This window comes from Anarrhichthys ocellatus, unplaced genomic scaffold (genome assembly GCF_004355925.1).
Source record: "Anarrhichthys ocellatus isolate YVR2014 unplaced genomic scaffold, GSC_Weel_1.0 scaffold65, whole genome shotgun sequence".
NCBI classification, from domain to species: domain Eukaryota; kingdom Metazoa; phylum Chordata; class Actinopteri; order Perciformes; family Anarhichadidae; genus Anarrhichthys; species Anarrhichthys ocellatus.
The window spans coordinates 251,539-271,291 of NW_022280095.1; the positions used below are offsets into that span (position 1 = coordinate 251,539).

The following is a 19,753-nucleotide window of genomic DNA, read 5'->3' on the forward strand; positions in this document are numbered from 1 at the left end:
GTAATGTGTAATGTGTACATTTACACACACACACACACACATAAACAACATGACTGATCAATCAACGCTTGTAGAGTTTATGCCATCAGAGCTCTCTGTGTTCGCCGTGCAAACAGGCATTCTTCATCAGATTACTACTGAGCCCTGTAAAACTACACACACACACACACACCCACACACATTAACTTACTCACTGTAAATTCACTTCAACTACTCAGACACACTGTATTCCCTCCCATTCAGCAGCCCTGCGTTAACCTTTTCACTCCCTCTCTTCCTCTGTTTTCTTCTCATCCCTTCATTCTCTCACCTCTATCCTCCAAACCACATTACTTAATCAATAACTTTAAAGAAGTGCATGTGTTGTATTTCTAAAGCCATATAGACCTTCTGCCTCTCTCCTCGCTCTCTCTTTCCCTCTCTCCCTCTCTCTCTCCCTCCCTTGTCGCTCTGCTTTTCTCACTTCTCTTCTTCGTGTTCAGCATTTGAATGGAGAAGCTGGGTTCCCCGGACCCAGCACACCCTTCGCCGGGTGCAGGACCCGTTGATGGCGTTTCTGTTGCCAAGAGGGCAAGGGCTGAGGGAGACGACGCGGCGGTGGCAGCAGTCAGCTCCAAACTTTTCCGATGTGCGTGTGTGAGACGTTGGATACCGCTGGCCTACAGAGAGGAACTCTACCAAGTCTTACGGCTCACAGGTCCACTGGTGAGTAGGGGAAAGTTGAAGTGGGGGGATTGGTATGTCAGGGGTTTTCAACGAATTGTAACTGAAGGCCAACTTCTGATTGTTAAAATAATCTGAAGACCACCTTCCCAAATAAACTTGTGGTCTTTAAATCCATTTTGGGAATGACTCCTCATTACCTCTCAAATCTTCTGTGCATTTCTGACAGCAATCGGCATTTAAGATCCAGTGACTTTATTAGGCTCATCATTCCAAAAGTCCGTACTGTGTTTGGTCATAACTCCTTTCATTTTGCCGATGCAAAGGACTGGAACTCATTACAAAACACACTCAAACTAACAGCTCTCACCTCTCTCAACATGTTCAAACATAAGCTGCAACAAGTTATAGTTGACTGCTGTACTTGCTGACCAGCCCTCACTTCTCTTTCTTTCTTCCATTTTTTTACTAATAACATCCAGTAATCTGCCTTTTATTTTGTACATAGTGTTTATTATTTTATCTAGGTTGTTTTTAGTACTTTTTCCATTGTTTGTTATACTGTATTGTATTTGTGTTGTTTGTGTAACTTGTGTGGACTGTGCTACTGCCTCTTGGCCAGGTCATCATTGAAAATGCGAATTGGTTCTCAATTGATTTTACCTGGTTAAATAAAGGTTAAAAAAAAAAAAAAAATAAAAATAAAATGTAAAAATACATACTGGTCAGATTTGTTACACATAATAGAACAGATGTTCAGGAAAGTGGGGCTGGTTGCTGCCAGAGGCCCCGCTGGAGTCTGAGATGAAGGAGTTTCTGGTGAACCTGCATCATTTCATCGGATTTCGCGTCAAATCTGACCTGGTGGCACCGATGACAAGCATTAAGAATAACTAAATAGCCAATTCTCTCACTGATGGTCTCGTTTATACGTTTATGTAGGTCAAAACAAGTCATGTTTACACTGTTATCTGTAGGTGATGTAAAAATCATGTCACAATGTTTAAATAACAGAGGGGAAAGGAATGTATCAATGTTATGTATTGACATGATAAATTATATAAAAGAAAATTATCTTTTTTTTAATTACAATGTTTTTTTCTTGAGGACATTTAGATCTAGAAATAATAATTTTTTTATATTACAATTTTTTAAATTTTTTTATTCCATCTGATCATTTTTACATCCATGGCCCACTGGATAGCGCTTGAAGGCCCACCATTGGACCTCGACCCAGTGGTTGAGAATAGCTGGTTATTATATGTATAAAGTGCGCCAACTGTTGTACATCCAGTTCCTATATTCAGCGTGTGCAGTTACTGTTAAATGTGCACTACAGAATACAATCAAACACAATACCAGTCCTAAAATATATTTACAATACGCAAATGAATTGGCATGGTGCCTATACTGTCTCCCGGTGTGAACCTGTCTGAGCTTTTTGATTTCACAACGCCACTGTCTAACATCAAAATTATTTGCTGAGTCACATAACCTGTTTGAGACGAGCTAATAGCAATAATTTATTTCATCAGTTCCACCTGATCGATGACGGGCTGTTTGGAAATCTAATTTGTTTGTTTGTTTCTACAGCTGCTGTCTCGGATGCTGAACTTCCTCATGCCATTTGTTATCAGCATATTCTGTGGTCACATTGGCAATGCAGAACTGGCTGGATACGCACTGGCCTCAGCGGTACTATTTTTACTCCTATATTATTACTACTTACTGTACTAATTCTACTGTTGCTCCTACTGACAGTATTTTTCTCTAATCACATTTAGAATATCAAAAATATTTTCCGTGTGTGATGCTCATTTTGTGTACCTTTAAACACCAATACTGCCAAAGAGACTTGGCAATACTCGGACACTATATTCCAAAAAGGTACAGAAAGACAAATATATTCACATCAGCACCTGCCATGGACAAGCCATACGGAAGGAACTGCTAAGACGTTAAAGAGTTGTTGTGCAGTCAACGGCACAAACAGAAGGAATTTAGACAGTTTGCAGACCAAAGAGAGGAGAAGCAATGACAAATTGACACACAGTTTAAATTAAACATGTAATGGAATTAAAATGTACATAGTCAACGAGAACAATAATGTAACATTATCTCCCCAGTTTCAAGCTACATATTGATAGAGTAGCCAAAATCTTCAAAATAAATACTTGAGTAAGAGTACAAAAGTATTTACTGAAAAAATTACTTGAGTATCATTATTTTTTATATACTTGCACACTATTGTCCCCCCCCACATGTTTAATCTGATGTGGGTAATGACATTATTTCAACCACAGATGGTGAGGTAAAGTTAAAGAAGGGAACATACACCTGTATTCATTTGTGATAATATTAAATATCCTCATAACCTGCCACTTACACACCAGACAATATTCCCGGTCTATACCTCTCAAGTGGGATCACAAAATATTACATTATTGTATTACTCTATTAAGTTCAGCAATAATACAATTACATAGTTTGCTTGTTTTCTACTATATTGTATTATGATTTGGCAAATAAATAAGAAAATCATGTGCAGGTCTCTCCGATGTGGCCAAATCAGTATCTTCTCTTACTGAAAATGGCAGAAGACTAATTTTGGTTAGTTTGGATATAATGCTGTTATGTTTGATCATTAATTGCCTATTATATAGGAAGGTTATGTTCCTTTCTTCACTTTGACCGGAGGATCATTATATCAGTCATCATGTGAATGCAGTTACCAGAAGTAAAAAGCTAACGTTAGACATTATAAACAAACTAGCCCACAGTAGCATGAGTACAACTGAACAGAGTGAGGCTTTGTAGGCCGAATAGTCGACTTGATGACGTTTTGTAGTCTCATTTAACCATTTGCTAGCAACCACCAATTTTAGAAAGACATTAAAGCTTCTAACATATTTTATATTGTAGAACAAAACTCTAAAATATCTTAATCTTGTGTTAACCACGGACCTTATTTCAGGCTCCGAACCAAAAACTATTAAAAAAAGAGGGAACAGGTAGTACAAAAATACTTATTTTTACCCTGACGGAAAGTTTATCCAAAAAGAAAACTAACAAAAAAGTAAGCTGCAGAGCAGCATCCGAGAGGTACTCAGCAGTGTGTGCACTGGTAGTCCTGTTAGCTGTTCCCCAAACACACTGTCCAAAACAATAGCAGTGTGCAAACTGTTTCCACCCCGCTGTGTCTCTGGCCGCAGAGAAGCAGCTGGAGCTCAGCGATGCACTCAGCTGTGTTATCACTAGCGGCTGGTTAAGAGTAGTGAGTGAGGAGTCAGCAAGCAGTCAATGGCAGTAGAATGCAAGTAATAAAAGGTGTTTTGAAAAAGTGTGAGTGCAGCCACGAGAGGTCCTTCAGCATGCAGCCATAACTGGCCACCCAAAATATTGTGCAACCGGCTGCAGCAGAAAGCCAGATTAGCCGTGGACAAACACAGAGGTGCACACTCACACAGTCACACACACGACACACATATAACCTCTCCCCAGTTCTACGCCTGGCGGAGATAAAAAGCCCCCAACTCCGTAAACTATTCAGCGACACCTCGTGGCTGGGGATATTGTCATCCAGGATGACATGCTCTGTACTATAGGCTTTCTTATTTGCAAACAGTCCCTAATTTACATATCCTGCTAACAAAGCAACATGGAGACCCATTGGACATCTTTTTCTACAATATACACACACTTTTAAAAAATGTTTCATTGAGATTGAGATCTCGTTTGAAAGAATTGAGAGCAAAAAGACAATTAATTAAGTCACACATGATTGATTCACATAGACAACATCAGCATTAGCTTGGTTGGCCATCTTGGGCTTCCAAAACATCTGTCTCTCTTTGGCTTGCTAAATATTGAACTCTGGTACTGAAATACAATAATGCACATATTGCTTAGAGGTATCAACATCAAGAAAAATGGGCAATTAACAACAGACATTTGAGCGGTAAAAATGTTTAAGTAAAGTCAAAACTCTGTTTTTTGATCTTCCACCTCTCAGATGATTAACGTGACCACAACTGCAACAGGCTATGGCCTCGCCCTGGCCTGTGACACACTCATTTCTCAGGTGAGCAAACCACATCAACTATCATAAGGTCCTAAATTTGTATTGCGTGCTATCCACAGAAATGTTTTCATTTTGAACCTGAACAGATTCAGTTCTCTTTTGTCTCATTTGTGTTCTGCAGACATTCGGCGGTAAGAACATGAAACGTGTGGGAGTAATCCTCCAAAGGAGTTCATTGATCCTGCTGCTGTTTTGTCTGCCCTGTTGGGGTCTTCTCATCAACACGCACAACTTGCTGCTCATCTTGCACCAAGAGAATGAGGTGGCGAGGTAAATTCACAGCTTATGAAACTGACTGTTATTAATACATTAGTGTGTTCTGCATTCTGATGCTCAGTTACACATAGTTTTGATACTACATTTACACATTTGCAAAAAGAGGGGCATGTCTGAGCAAAAAGTGAATTATTGTCTATGTGTTTGCTCTACTAAATTTATGTTGCTCTGTTTGCCTCCCTTTCAGAATTGCCCAGCTCTACGTGATGGCATTTCTTCCAGCTGTTCCAGTAAGTGCATTAAACTGAAACAGTGTGGACTAAAACATTTATTTTACTGTGCAATATTCTTAGCACATTAGGACATACTATAGGCTTTGTATTAAAAAAAACAAGAAAGTTAGAGAGACAGTAGTATTCAACCATTTCATCAGATTATTAGCATACATGTTAACTCATATGTTACAAATACAGTAGTATTAAAGCAGCAACAAAGTTGTGTTTGCGAATCCTGGTTGGTATCTGAAAGGCCCGTCAGTTTTATTCTTTAAAATGTGTCCTTTGTTACCCGCTACAGGCCATGTTCCTGTACCATCTGCAAGTTTCCTACCTACAAAACCAAGTAAGTTTACAATTGGAAACAGATGCACTTGTTTTGCACTGAATTTCAATGGGTGCTCTGCCTCAAAAAAATGACTTTTGTTTCCCCAAAACAAATTCAGGAAATAGTTACACTTGAGTGGTTAAAAAAAGAGAGAGAGAATGACTTCATGAATGGATTTTAATGAATTGTGTTTACACAGAGACGAACCGCGTCAGCAGTTTAGTAAGTCCATTATCAAGACGTGTGGTGAATCTTTTGCTTTTCTTTAGCCATGTGAGCAGATAAACGTACTGGCCCATTTGAGCAGACATTCACGGTTCCCAGATATTGCCTCCTAATGACTTTGATGGTAATCTGACTTTTCCTCTATTGCCACCATGAAGTTGACATTTGCGTTTTTTAGTGAAATGTCTCAACAACTGTTGAATGGATTGCTGTGAAATTTGGTTTAGACATTCATGTCCCCCTCAGGATGAATTGTAATAACTGTGGTGAGCCAATGATAGGACGTTTTCCTCTAGCACCACAATCAAGTCAGCATTTTAATTTTTCAATACTTTGGTTTATGGTAATGAAAATATATTAACATCCACACCAGCCTCAGCTATATTTTAGCATGCTTACACTCTGCATGAAAATGGTGAGCATGGTAAACATTATCATTGCAACACATACGCATTGTCACTGTGAGCTTGTTAGCATATTGACATTAGCATTCATTTAAAAGCACTGCTCTGCCAAAGTATATCCCCACCAAGCTGCTAGCATGGCTGTAGTCTCTAAGTTGTGTTATTAGAATGCCGTCTTCATCCTGAATTTGTTGTCTGTCTCAAACTTGCATGGATAATATTCATGCAGTTTGAATAGTAGCTCTACAAATTGGAAAGCTGATTGTGGATTACATTTCTTTTCTTTTTGTCTGCCAGGGGATCATTCTGCCTCAGTTCTACACAGCAGTAACAGCAAACATTATTAATTTGGGGGCCAACTACGTCTTAATCTACAGCCTCGAGTTGGGAGTCGTGTAAGTGTATCACCCTGCTTCTATTTAACTTCTTTTTTTTATGGACTTTGTGTTGCTAGATATGGTGTCAAGACTCATGGGACCTGAACAATAAAATACACTAGTTATGCCTCGAGACCATTTAAAGCAGAGACACTCTCTTTCTCTCACCTGAAAACTGTTGTAGCTGATGCATAGCCGGGAGTTTGGAAAGAAGAGGACAGGAGGTCAGAGAGCTCATTATGCATTTTAATATAAGAGTGATTTGTTTTAATTGTTTGAACAAAGCAGCATTACACTGACTTTTATTATGTTTCTACATTATTCAGAGAGGGAGGCAGTGAAGGGAAAGAAGAGAAAGTTCTGACAGAAGTTGATCCTGGTCCAGCTGGACAAACATTTGATTCAACAGGCAGTCCACTTAGCCAATCAGGTCCCTGTGGTCAGGTCAGGTCCAAATTTTCAAGGCTTATTCTCAGAAGTGTGCTCAATCCACTGTCTTGTTACAGACCTCCTTTGACCCCTCAGTGTGCAGTCCTTTCTCATATTTTCCTAGAGAGAGACAACGTCACTGGACTTCCCTTCAATATAAAATGATGTTCTATCATGTGTGTTTGCAGTGGATCAGCAATAGCTAACAGCCTCTCTCATATCGCCATCTGCCTGCTGCTGTATGGCTACATCAGATGGAAGAAGCTCCATCAGCTGACATGGGGAGGTGAGTTATACACACAAATGGCAATATACTAAATGGCCAAATCAGCATTTCTGCTACACATTTGGGTGAAAAGGCAAATGACGCACGTAAGCAGTTGTGTTTTTAAATCTGTCTTCAGAAATATGTCACCCCCTACTATTGAGTATAATCCTTCTGCGTTAAACTTTCTGCAGGCTGGTCCACTGACTGTCTACAGGAGTGGGGCGCCTATATGAAGCTGGCTATTCCCAGTACATGCATGATCTGCTTTGAATGGTGGATGTGGGAGATTGGCGGTTTCCTTGCTGGTCAGTGTTGCTTTCATTTGAAATTTATTTAAACCCCTATTGAGCGGAGCTTGTAAGTAAGGCCAAATTTGAGCATGTGCTTGTCTTTTCTTTCTACAAACAAATAATTAAACCATTAGAATAATTGTAAAGAGCTAACTTTTGTTTGGTATTGTAAAGTTAAAGGACAAATTCTTGCCAAAGCAACAAATTATAGCAAAGTATTGAATTGATTTACTGTAAACTGGCTAAAGAGATAAATACAAAAGTGTCCAATTTTGAATAAACAAACCACTTAAAACAAGGTGAAGACATAAAAATGGTTTTCTTTTTAGCTTTGAGCTTTAAGGACACAACACAGGGCCTTCCACATCCACAGTTACTATCTCACCATAACTTCACCTTATTTGGTCAAATAAAATGTGGGTGTTAGACATGGACACCTTTCCACCAGCAGTAAGAGAATAATCTGAATGTACCATATGTGTGACATGTAAAAAAACCAAAACTGCAACACTACATCTTTTCTCTTTCTCATACATTTGACCTTTTGTCAGATCAAATAAACCAGCAGCAGGCTGTGTGCAGTTCACTGACAGTGTTTTGGTCAAACGTAACAAGTTTCTTGTCTTTGTGAATGTCTGAATGTGATCTTTATCATATTAGGTGTGCTGGGAGAGGTGGATCTGGCTGCCCAGCATGTGTTGGTAGAAGTAGGAGCCATAACATTTATGGTATGCAACATCCAATGTGTTCACTGGAACATTTATGTACATATTATTTAACAATAATTCAGCATATTCGGAAATGCTCTTATTTATGAAAAGGTTGATAGGCTACTACTCTTTAAGTCTGTATGTCAAGGATCTAGATCCAGGTGGAGATTAGTTTAGCTTAGCATTAAGACTAAAAGTAGGGAAGAAACAGATCATCCCAAACGGAGGGGGGGGGGGTCTCTAAAATCATAATACAATTATTTGTCACTTGCAATTGTCACTAGAATGTCTTACAATTGTCCAGTATTCGTTATTCAAACTGCAATACATTTATTCACAAATATGAATCGTGAGTGCGAGATACATTTTTCGCCGTAAATGACAGCCAGATATCGAGGGAGTCGGAACCCCTCGATTGCAAACACGTGTTTCGCACACTGGAGATACCTAAGTAGTGAGTGTTTATTGTGCTGGTAGGTTTACTTTTGAACTTTGGAGAGATGCAGGCTTACTGTTTTCCCCTGCTTCCTGTCTTTATGCATGGCTAAGCTAACTGCCTCCAGGCTCCCATGCTTTATTCCACACACAGTTGACACAGGGATATCGATATTTGTATCAAACTATCAGAAAGAAAGTGAATAAGTGTATTCCCCAAAGCTGTGTAACTCATTGTCACATCAAAAAAGTAACATGGGCTCCTTGCAGTTCCCTCTAGGTGTCCATGCAGCTGCCTGTGTGCGTGTTGGGAATGCTCTGGGGGCCGGGGACACTGCCAGGGCCATAGTCACCTGTAAAGTTGCGCTGGTTCTGGCAGGTATGGATATACATACTTGTAAACACAAACATACATAATTACTATAATCTAAACCGTGCCCACTAAGAATTCTTGATTCTGATTGGTTGGCAGGTTTATTAATCCCTACTAATACAGTATGACCGATTACATAATCAGTGTATTAAACAGCAACATTGGAGTTTGTTTTTCTTCTTTAAAAACACACAAAAAAAAGATAAATATATGTGGGATCCATGCAACTTTAATTTCAAATGTGTTTGATATTTTGTGAATCTGGACATACGCAGAACATACATCTTGTCACATTAATCTTCTGTGTAATGTCTTCGCTATAGGAGTGCTTGCGCTGTTCCAGGCTATTGTCATCGCTGGCTGTAAATCCATCGTTGGCTACATATTTACATCTGATAAGTGAGTTTTAGATCTACACACCTTCGTTCCTGCACCCCGTGACGGCAACTCTGTTTTATTTTGATGATTTTCTTCTACTGTCTGCAGAAACATTGTGGAGATTGTCTCAAATAACCTGACAGTCTACACATTTCTACAATTCTTTGATGCTCTTCTGGTACGTTATTACGGAACAGAATAAATGTTCTCCTTTTGTTTTGCATTGAGCTCGCGTTGAAGAGTATACGCGCTTTTCTTCAATTGTTTCTATACGTGTGTGTTTTCAGTGTGTCTGCTCAGGGATTCTTATAGGATCTGGGATGCAGAAAATTGCTGCCGTGTCCAACCTGGTGGGTTACTACTGCATCGGTCTGCCAGTGGGAATAGCTCTGATGTTTGCTGCCGAGCTCAGAATATTAGGTAATGAACACATCCTATTCTATCTCTGATTGTTTCTGCAAACAAGTTATGAATTTGATCTTATATTATCCTTTTATAGGGTCCCAGCATTGCAATCCAGTTGGAATCTATGAACAGTTTAAAAATAATACTGAAAATCGATGCAGTACAACCACAAATGTCTTTATTCTTCTTCCTTGTCAAAAAACTGGCGCCTACATTCCCCATAATGCAACTTCACCAACTAGCCTTGAGTTCAGCATTTTGGCCGTGGCCATCTTGTTTTTTTTTGCCACCCGAGGTGACACAGGAGTTAAGTACAACCGAACGCTGACTAAGACATTTTTAGGCTAACAAAACTTTACAGTTAACTTTCATGAACTGAAAACACACTGTGAAAGGGTTACAATTCTGATACGAAAACACGAACAACTCGGAGATCGGACAACGACATGGTAGCAACCTGTCAATCACAAGGTAGCCACGCCCTAAAGCATACCCTGCTTTATAATCTCTTTTACTCTAAATGGGACCGCACTTTTCTAAATTAACATCATTCTGCATTGAAGAAGGCTTGAAACTAGCGCTTGAGACATGAGGATAATTTTCTTATAAACTTCTATACAATCTGACTTCTTTTTGCAAGAGGAGTCGCCCCCCTGATGGCTTTTAGAATAAATCCAAGTTTAAGGCACTTCCACATTGGCTTCACTCTTCAGAACTGGAGGCCTGGCCCCAACAGATGCATATTCAAAAGACATAATTTGAGGCAATTTATAAAGACATTGCACAGCTCCCTCTGCAGCCACAAAAGGCAGTATACAACTTATACAAGTAGTATTGCTCCTCAAGACCAGGAAACAGACTTTGGTGCGTAAAATAAATGGTATTCAAGTTGAGTTTTACCCCACAGTAAAGTTGATGTAACCCGGCAGGTATCCCAAACAACACTCTAATTTAGGTTAACTTCAACTGGATGGTAGGAACCTTACCTTGTGCACATAGAGACCACAAACTATTTCATTTATATGGTTCATAACATTTCACACTAACATGATTTTGTTTTTTCATAAATTCAGCAGGTGTCAGTGATCAGTGAATTGCTTCCATTTCCTTGTATGACAAACTGAGGCTTTGACTTGAATTATACATTTTTCTTGTGTGGATGCAACCTAATTGTGTAGCTCTTTGGAAATAAATTTGACCCGATTGTTTAAGGGTAGATTTATTTAATTCAGTTTCTTCCACAGTAGCTCAGAGTGTAATAATGACACGAGGGTGGCTTTGATTTAATGTGCAATATGTTTAGACTCCAGTGAATAATGCCTCTAGTAACCCTTCTGCTCTTTTTAGTCACTGTGCGGTCTTTAGTGAAATGTCTAGACAACTATCGAATGAATGGATTGCCATGAAATTTGGTACAAACACTCAAGTCCCCCTTAGGATGAAATGTAATAACTTTGGTGATCCCCTGACTTTTCATAAGGTCAAAATAGGTCAAAATAGTAGCTGTATCTTTTTTTGTCATAAATATTAAGCATATCATTTTTTTGTATGTATAAAGTGAATACACTGTAGATCTTTCTTCATTGCATGCTTTTTGTTTGTCTGCCTCTGGTTAGGATTCTGGCTAGGTATATTTACATGTGTTTTCTTGGAGACGGGTTTCTTCCTCTTTCTAATCTTCAAACTCAACTGGAAGAAAGTCACATACAAGGTAGGATGCTCTTATCTTTTTTAAACCATGCATAATTAAACTGTTCCAAAAAGGATTCAGGGCAAGGATTAGCAAATAAAACTTATGGCAGCATTTTAAATCTTTGTTTTGTTTCAGTTTTCTTTTGATTGATTTTTTTTTGCATAGCTTTGCAAGTTATCTCTCAACTCATTCACAATACACAGACAAACATAAATGTTGGTGCTGAACATTGCATACACACTCAAAATTGCCACAAAGTAATGCATTTTAATAGAATTAAGTGTTGTGTAAATGTGTGGATGACTGAATTCTCATTCAGGTTTTTTGGTACCTGAATAAAAAAAAAAAAAGAATTGTGTCTCTCATGAACCTCACTCTGTTTTCAGGCTCAACTGCGAGCTGGAAATAAAGTGATGGTGATACCAAAGCGTCCTGTTAGTACAATGCTGAGTGAAGCGATGGTGCCTGACATCTCTGACTGCCTTGATACAGTAAGTGCATAGTAAATAGTGTGTAGTTAAATAGGGTTTTCTCCCATGTCTGTGTTTATCATACTTGAGCTACACACACATTGATTAACAGCAGCATTTGTGCACCCTGAAGGTCCAGTTGAACAGTGAGAAAGCTCCTAAAACAGAGGGCTACAGTCCAGTCAACACCCAGGAGCAGGAGCTGAAAGTGGGTCACGAGGCTGAGGCCAACAACACAAATACGGGAAGAGCTGAGGGGGATGCTGAAAGTATCAAAAAGGCTTCAAACACCAAAACTCCAGTGCTGCTTTCTGTCACCGATCTGATCTTGCGCCGAGGACTCGTCTTCTTGGTTTCAGTTCTCATTTTAGCCATAGGTGTCGCTTTTCACATTGCTTTCCCTGTACAGGAGCCCTCCGCCCAGAGCAGGGCCAACTTTACCCAGAACTGGACTAATGACTCTACTCCTACACCAATGGCTCCACAGGACCTGACCCCAAACCCCTGAGCTATATTTGACCTCTGAATGTAGACATGTAGCAGCTGAACGTGATTCTCACAAACTGACAATTTAGATTTCCTAGTGAGAAAAGTGTTGAATTTATAGTCTACTTGAATACCCGGATTGTTAATATGTAAAACTACAGCCTGACATGGGATACTGGATTTGCCATGTGTGAAGAAAAGTATGTCTCAGTGGTACACTGTTGAGTTAATCCACCAAAAGTTGGAAGCAATATCAAATGAGACCGACATTGGCTGGATGAACAAAGGTCCTGTTACAAAAGTCATATTTTAACCTGATCGACCCGAGATGCTAAACCGGGACTACAAGACACACAATAAATCCCTCACATCAAGAAACAGATGTTCTTCCACAGATGATTGATTTTTCCACATTTTCTCATCTTGATTTACATTTTGCCCTTTAACATCGTCTGTCTAACTGACCTTTAATCATTTTCTCGTGTTTTAACTGTAAGCCCTGGTATTCTCCAGGACAGAGGTGATTGATGAATGATGAATATTACGCAAATTTTTACTGTAGATTGATGGCCAAAATAATGTATAGGCCATATGATGGTACCCTAATCAATAAACATGACTAGAATCAAAACTAACCAAGCAAAATCTAATATTTCCTCAAGAAATGTATTAAAGTCTGAACTGCAGACTACAGACTGAACTCTTCTTCTTGAGTTTAGTTGAAGGGAAGAAATACAAACCATGTTGCCAATGATTGAAAAGTGACACCAATTGCTGAGGTCCTGCAGGTATAGCCACAGCATCCAACTGTACTGAAGGGCACAAAATGCTACTCTTGGTTCCGAGGTCGTGGACCCAACCGCTCACGAAATAATTGTAAGCCTTTAAACTCTTGTACGCCTTCATCTGGCAAGCGGTGTAGTAGGAGGTCTGGAAGACGAGGTAATTTGAAATGTTGATGGCCTTCAAACAGGGCAAATCGGTAAAGTTGTGGGAAAAATCGCTCTTCTTCATTTTGTAGGGATTATATCCAATATGTGTTTCTATTTTCTGGCAATAACTGCTGCGTGCAGGTTCAACCAACCCTTTTATGTATCCACTTTCCTCCATTTCCAATTTCGTGCTGTATTTAGGTTCTTCACTTCCTGCCCTCCATTGAATTCCATTCAGTCCCCAGTTCACTCATCACTCTTCACTCGTAATTCTGTGGCAATTCTGTAAAACTTTAGTCCAATGTTGGCCATCAATATTGACAATCGAACATGCAACAACCAGACATTTTGATAATGTTAACCGTTTCAATTCAATGTTTAAAGCTGGCTATCTCATGTGAATGGCAGTGACAAAACGCTACTTCCTTTGGCAACATGCGCACGCATATCTTTGATCATGTTGGCTGTAAAAGGTATTTATAGTGTCAGCCACCCACACCAAACCAACCCACCTCATTCAGTCCAGCTAATGAATGAAAAGCATCTGTATGAAGTGTGAGATGTCTACTCTGAGCCTATGTGAGATGAAGATATTGACTGGTTGTTAATGGAAAATGTACATGCCCAATCACAACAGCAAATAAAAGTGCCATGCCATTACTTTTATTTTTTAGACTTGCAATAGCCTTTGGATTTGTGAAAGAAGGTGTAGTTCTATGAGTTGGGAAAGGTCATGGTGTTGCTATTGCTGCTTTACTTTATGTAGGAACTCAAAAGACTTCAGCTATTACTTCAATAACTGATTCTTGATCAAACAAGCTGCTGTTTATGGACATACATAGATTCTGCTCTTCAATATGGCACTTGACATTAAATGGCAACATCACTGCCAGACCTCAATAGCTTACGTCATACTCTGGACTTTGATTGCTCACAGTGCTGAAGATTGATTTTGAGAAGAGGTAATCATTGAGTTCTGTCACACAACATATATTATCTATTCTAAGAGTTGTCGTGTTGTAATGCATATTTGACACAAAAGATTACAACCTCAACAAAGGTAAAAAGACATCTATGATGGATTCAGGTAATACAACCAAGAAGTTAATATGAGATTTCTTAAGCCATTGTCACAAGTTCTTGTCTAATGATACTGACAGCAAATCTTTACACAGTCTCTTGTTAATGATGCCCCAGCGTGTTACTGATTGCAGTCTCTGGAGGTGAGCGGGCCAAGATTACAGTCTCTGTGAGGAGCCTGTGACAATGTCTGCGCTGATGAGCAAGACTGACGCTCAGGCGTAACCATGTATGAATCAAGTCTGATTAACATGTTGAATAATGATAAATTAATATAAATATTTTTCATGGGACTGTTGCAAACATCAATCTGTTGCAAGCCGGTGCTGATGTCAGTTTGGAGAGAGCAGTGGCTTGAGAGTGCACTGGCTTCATACAGGCCGGAGTGGAGACTTTTATGGAAAGGTGAAAGTAGCCAAAATATAAAGTGATTAGCCTGTACTCAAACAAATCCTTTCAGGAGGGCCTGACTGAGGCCTTAATACGAATAGGCCTGGAATAAATAACTTCCACATACAAAAAGTTGAAGAGGAGATGCACCATATTGTCCTTTTACTCTGATTTGCTTCTGCCCATTGTCCAATGCGAAACAACATGGTCTCATATCAAGCAGTCTTGCACAGTATTATAATTTTGGGAAATAAGCTTATTTGTTTTCTGGCATAGAGTTAGATGAGAAGATCAATTCCACTCTCAAGTATGTATAGAAAATACGAGGTTAGAGCCAGCAAGCGGTTGCTCTACTATTACGGACTAATCAAATTAGTGAGCTCTCGAGGTGCTGGCAGGTGTATTTTGTTACCTTTGGACAGAGCCAGGCTAGCCGTTTCTCCTTGTTTCCAGCGTGTGTGCTAAGCTAACTGGTTCTAGCTGGAGTGTTATAATTCACAGACATGAGTGGTATCAATCTTTTCATATTACTCAAATAAGCCTATTTCAAACAGGAGTGATGAGTGAATAAAGAAAAGATAATTGTTTATCATAACAGATGATGCGCGATGATAAAGTCTTGACAGAAAGTCTTTGGCGCTTAGACTCTACAGGGAGATTTGTAATCGAGGGGCGTCTGCCCTGAGCAGCAGCAACATAAATCCCCCCCGTGGAGCCCACACACTGGTGGGTGCTGATGATTCTGTTGAGAGCGGAAGGCTGATGACGCTGCGACTACTGGGCGGTGATTGGGAGGTGCAGGGGCATGGTTAACAGCAGCATGAACATGCAAAAGGCAGAGAGAGAGAATCATATTTAAAAAGTAGACAGCAGCAACAATGTAGGTGTGTCGCTGTGCTACTGAATGGATGTGACCAGCTGAGGAGAACAGCTGATTTAACGATTGACAGCCCCAAACAATCACACGTGCTTAACAGCTTGCTTTAAACCAAAGTGAACTCTGAGCTGGCTAGTTCACTGCTCCTGGTGGTTGATTTGCTCAGTTTGACATGTCTTCATCCAGCCAGCACGTTGCATTGTGTGAGCGTACAGACCTTTCATTATCATCAAATTTGGCAACACAGATCAAAGGAAAGAAAAAAAATATACCAAAGAAAAAGAACAGCTTTTCTGTCTTTGATGATGAAAGCATACATCCACAGATGCGCTGTAGCCTTAATATAGCATATAGTCATGCTCTTTCTAATTGTGGCATCCATTCAGACTATATATTTCATAATGAGAACATATATTTCGTCAGAGTCTTGATACACAACCATCTTACGCAGCATGTTTCTATATAAAGGAGACATCTCTATATAGTATTTGTTTCTGTTCAGCCTTTCACTGGCTGCCTCATTTAAGTCGTGTTTCTTATTATACTTTCCTAAATATGTTAAGAACTGCAAAAGTGACGTGGTTTGACCTATTTATTTTAGATTTGATCAAGAAATATTACAATGAATAGATTCTATTTTAAAGACAAATCCTCTTCGGTATGAAGTACACAGGAAATCAAGGAATAATCTAAATGGATCTGACGAAGTCAACAACTTGTGTAAGCTATCATTGTTATGCCGATGTCATTAGTGCATAATAAATGGGTCAGATGTTTTGTAAAAGTGGGAGTATGGATTGGAAGTTCGTCATTACAAATTGCTTCAGATGGTAAAATGGAAGCTACATTTAATTTTGCTGTTGATTGTTGATGTCTGTTTATGCGTGACATGCTTTACTGCTAAGCATGAAGATGCATCTGCGCTCTCAAAGGCAGACTCACAGAGCTTGGTTCCGTGCTGCACACACAAGTTCATGGTCACTCATCTTATTCGAGCAGTCTGATGAGCAGCTCGCTGATGCAGACTCCAGCAGCGAGGATGATGAACATGAGCAGCACAGCGAGGCCACGCCGTACCACCAGCTGCCTGACTGACAGAGCCACGTCATCGGAAGTCTGCTGACCTGCATCCAGCACTTCCAGCCTGCCCTTCACTGAACTGAAAGAAGTAGATCGACTGGTCTTTTCGTGGCCATTTTTATCGGCAGAGTCCAGGGCTGCGAGGGTTTTAACACATGATTAATGATTGCAATAGTTCCCAGAAAGAAGATGTCCATAGCTGTAGGTAAAATAACTAGTAAATTGTGTTAACCTTTGTTTTCTGTCCAGAATATCTCGTTTCCCTCTGTCACTTGGACTCCTGCTCTTAAAAGCGCCTATTCAGAGATTTAAAACAACAACTAAATCACAAAGATACTGGCTAAAATATTAGCATCTACAATAGCAATGTCACTGAATTAAGTGAATTAGTTTCTTCCTCTGACACAGAATGTGACTCACCTCTTTAGTGGTTTTTATCCAGTTCAATTTACACAGGAAAACTATAAAAAACAAGGACTGTAGCGAAACACAAATTAAAAACCCCGACCACAGTCCTGAAAACACAGAAAAGTTTATTAGTTTGAGTGGAAATATGATACTGTCTCTTATTGTATAAATATTTAATCTGTCCTCACCTACGATGCCCATTTTGAGAGGGAACATCAGAGACACACCAATGGGGAACCCAATGAAATAGTAACCCACCAAGCTGCACACAGCACCAACCATTTGTTTCCCTGCCCCCCTGACAATACCTCCAGTCACACTCTGTGGAGGTCAAACAAAGAGAAATCTAAAATCTGTGCCAACAAGTCGGGTTTATTTTGAGAGGCAGAGAGATAAAGTGACTTATGTGGCAAAGGCTCTCACCGCAAAGGCCTCAGCAACATGGATGAAACCGTAAATCTTCATGATAACCGCCACCCTCTGAATAATGTCTCTAAAAGCAAAATGCAGATACGGATATACAAATGTAATTCTAATAAAGACAGATGATTGAAATATGCTTAAATAACTAAATCATTCATGTCTCAGGTAGTGACAGTGCAAAATCCAAGCTTACTTTGCTGTCAGGAGTCAGTGTTCTCTGAAGTTACTACATGACAAATTACACTGTGAACTCAATAGACCTCTGTGAGGCCTGTTAAAAATTAAAAAACCAAACCAAAATTTGTACTTACATCTCTGTAGTGAAAATGTAACCAACCACATCCTTAGACAGACTAAGACACGCTCCGATGAAACATGACACAATAACTGAATAAGGCATGAGGAAGCCAGCACGTCATTAGACAAGGGTTGGAAATAGACAAAAGCATAATGGGGATTAGAATGTATTCGAAATAAACAGAACGCCTTTTGGTGGCAAATTAATTGAAATGGACAAACATGGGAAATGACTTTGATTTGTTTGATTCATACATGCACAGATGACGGAGACCTTGCTGGACAGCTTGGCTTGCTCTGTGTTCCCAGCACCAAGAGCATTCCCAACGCGAACACTGGCAGCCACGGAGAAACCCACTGGAAACTGTGGTGGAGAGGATGAACAGAAAAATTTCACAGCCAAATGTGAAACACACTGATTTTACATCGACCTGTTATAGGTTGTATAGAGTAATAGAAATTCTAACTATAAGACAAAAGCAAGCAGTTACCATGTAAACAATAGTAGCCAGTTCATAAACTATAGACTGAGCTCCCAGCTCAACCTCGCTGATGATGCCTGCCAGGAACCCTGCAATCTCATACAGCCACCACTCCAGACAAAGCATCAGCATGCTGGGGATGGCCAGGCAGAGGAAAGGACCCCACTCCTGCAGGCACTCTCTTGACCAGCCTAAGAGATGGTAGGAGGTGCGATGGATTCAATGAAATGCATTAATACCCATCAGACAAGTTATACTGCCAATTTCACAAGAACTTTGAGACATTGTCATGTTTACTATTTGGAGTGCTATTCTTCACCTTAAATGGACCACTTATGAAGGAACATTATCTCTGTTGTACAACATACAACGGTTAACGGGCAAGTAAAATAATCTATGTATAGGAAACCGCGCAACCCCCAGATAACACTGATAATAATTAAATGTATATGAATGTTTGACGTGATCATACATGTCCATTGCAATGACAGAATGTAAACAAAGCAGGCCTAAAAGCTAAACTCTGTTATTATAAGCAATGATATAATAATAATAATCATTATGTAGGCTTTACACCTTAATTCTGACTATATAGATTTTTATGGGCCTTAAAATACATTTATCAGCAATAGCCCTGGTTTAAATAAGATATAGGTGAAGCCTGTATTTATTTAATTTTCTCTAGTTTCACTTGCCCAACATAGTCTTAAAAATGATAATATATGACATGTTTATTTAAGTATGCATGAGACTGTGATGAACCCTGGTAAAAAAGGTTGGGTGCTCTGATGGTTCAGATTGTTTTAATGCAGTTGTGAACCAGCAGCAGCAGGCTGCATGCTCAAGGACCTGTCATGGCTGCGGTGATTCATACTTTCTCAAATCACCTTTTATTACCTCTTTCACTGCCATTGCCTTTTTGCTGCCTCCTAACTCATCAACTGGTCCCCGGCTGTTTGGGGTCTCTAGGGATAACACAGCTGAGTGCATCTCTGACCCCCCATCTGCTACTCTTCGCCCACAGTTTGCGATGTGTTTGGCTAATTAATTCATTCCAATTATTGTAAAGCTATAACATATAGCCAAGAGTATTTTTGCAAGAGCACAGTAGGTCAACATAGACGGCAACCTCCAGTTGTAAAAAGTGAAGCCAATGGAGAAGTGCCTTAAACTTGCATTCTCTCTCACAGCCATCAGGGGCACCTGATTGCAAAAAGAAGTCAAATTGTATACAGTGCTGCAGGGACGAGACGTGTTCTTTGTAGACCAACCCAGGAA

General features: G+C 39.7%; 2 protein-coding genes across 4 annotated transcripts in view; one reads left to right on the plus strand and one right to left on the minus strand.

Annotated features, from left to right (window-relative positions):
• Nucleotides 1-228: 228 nt before the first annotated feature.
• On the plus strand, nt 229-14,098 carry slc47a1 (solute carrier family 47 member 1). Its single transcript, XM_031872549.1, has 17 exons — nt 229-705; nt 2,257-2,358; nt 4,676-4,744; nt 4,866-5,014; nt 5,208-5,250; nt 5,537-5,581; nt 6,490-6,587; nt 7,187-7,284; nt 7,458-7,571; nt 8,217-8,284; nt 8,972-9,080; nt 9,398-9,473; nt 9,561-9,630; nt 9,740-9,872; nt 11,474-11,568; nt 11,937-12,041; nt 12,154-14,098. Exons 1-17 carry the CDS (start codon nt 490-492, stop codon nt 12,526-12,528), a joined length of 1,965 nt encoding a protein of 654 aa, XP_031728409.1. The 5' UTR covers nt 229-489; the 3' UTR covers nt 12,529-14,098.
• A 2,266-nt stretch (nt 14,099-16,364) lies between these two features.
• Nucleotides 16,365-19,753, minus strand: part of LOC116397282 (multidrug and toxin extrusion protein 1-like) — a 37,607-nt gene continuing 34,218 nt past the window's right edge. For all 3 annotated transcript variants that reach the window (XM_031872550.1, XM_031872552.1, XM_031872551.1), the window contains exons 10-17: nt 18,485-18,666; nt 18,249-18,357; nt 18,008-18,083; nt 17,697-17,766; nt 17,462-17,594; nt 17,286-17,380; nt 17,098-17,161; nt 16,365-17,002 (exon numbers count right to left, since the gene is read on the minus strand). In XM_031872550.1, the coding sequence (XP_031728410.1) occupies nt 16,773-17,002; nt 17,098-17,161; nt 17,286-17,380; nt 17,462-17,594; nt 17,697-17,766; nt 18,008-18,083; nt 18,249-18,357; nt 18,485-18,666 (959 nt within the window). In that variant the 3' untranslated portion in view covers nt 16,365-16,772. The remainder of the gene's footprint in view (nt 17,003-17,097; nt 17,162-17,285; nt 17,381-17,461; nt 17,595-17,696; nt 17,767-18,007; nt 18,084-18,248; nt 18,358-18,484; nt 18,667-19,753) is intronic.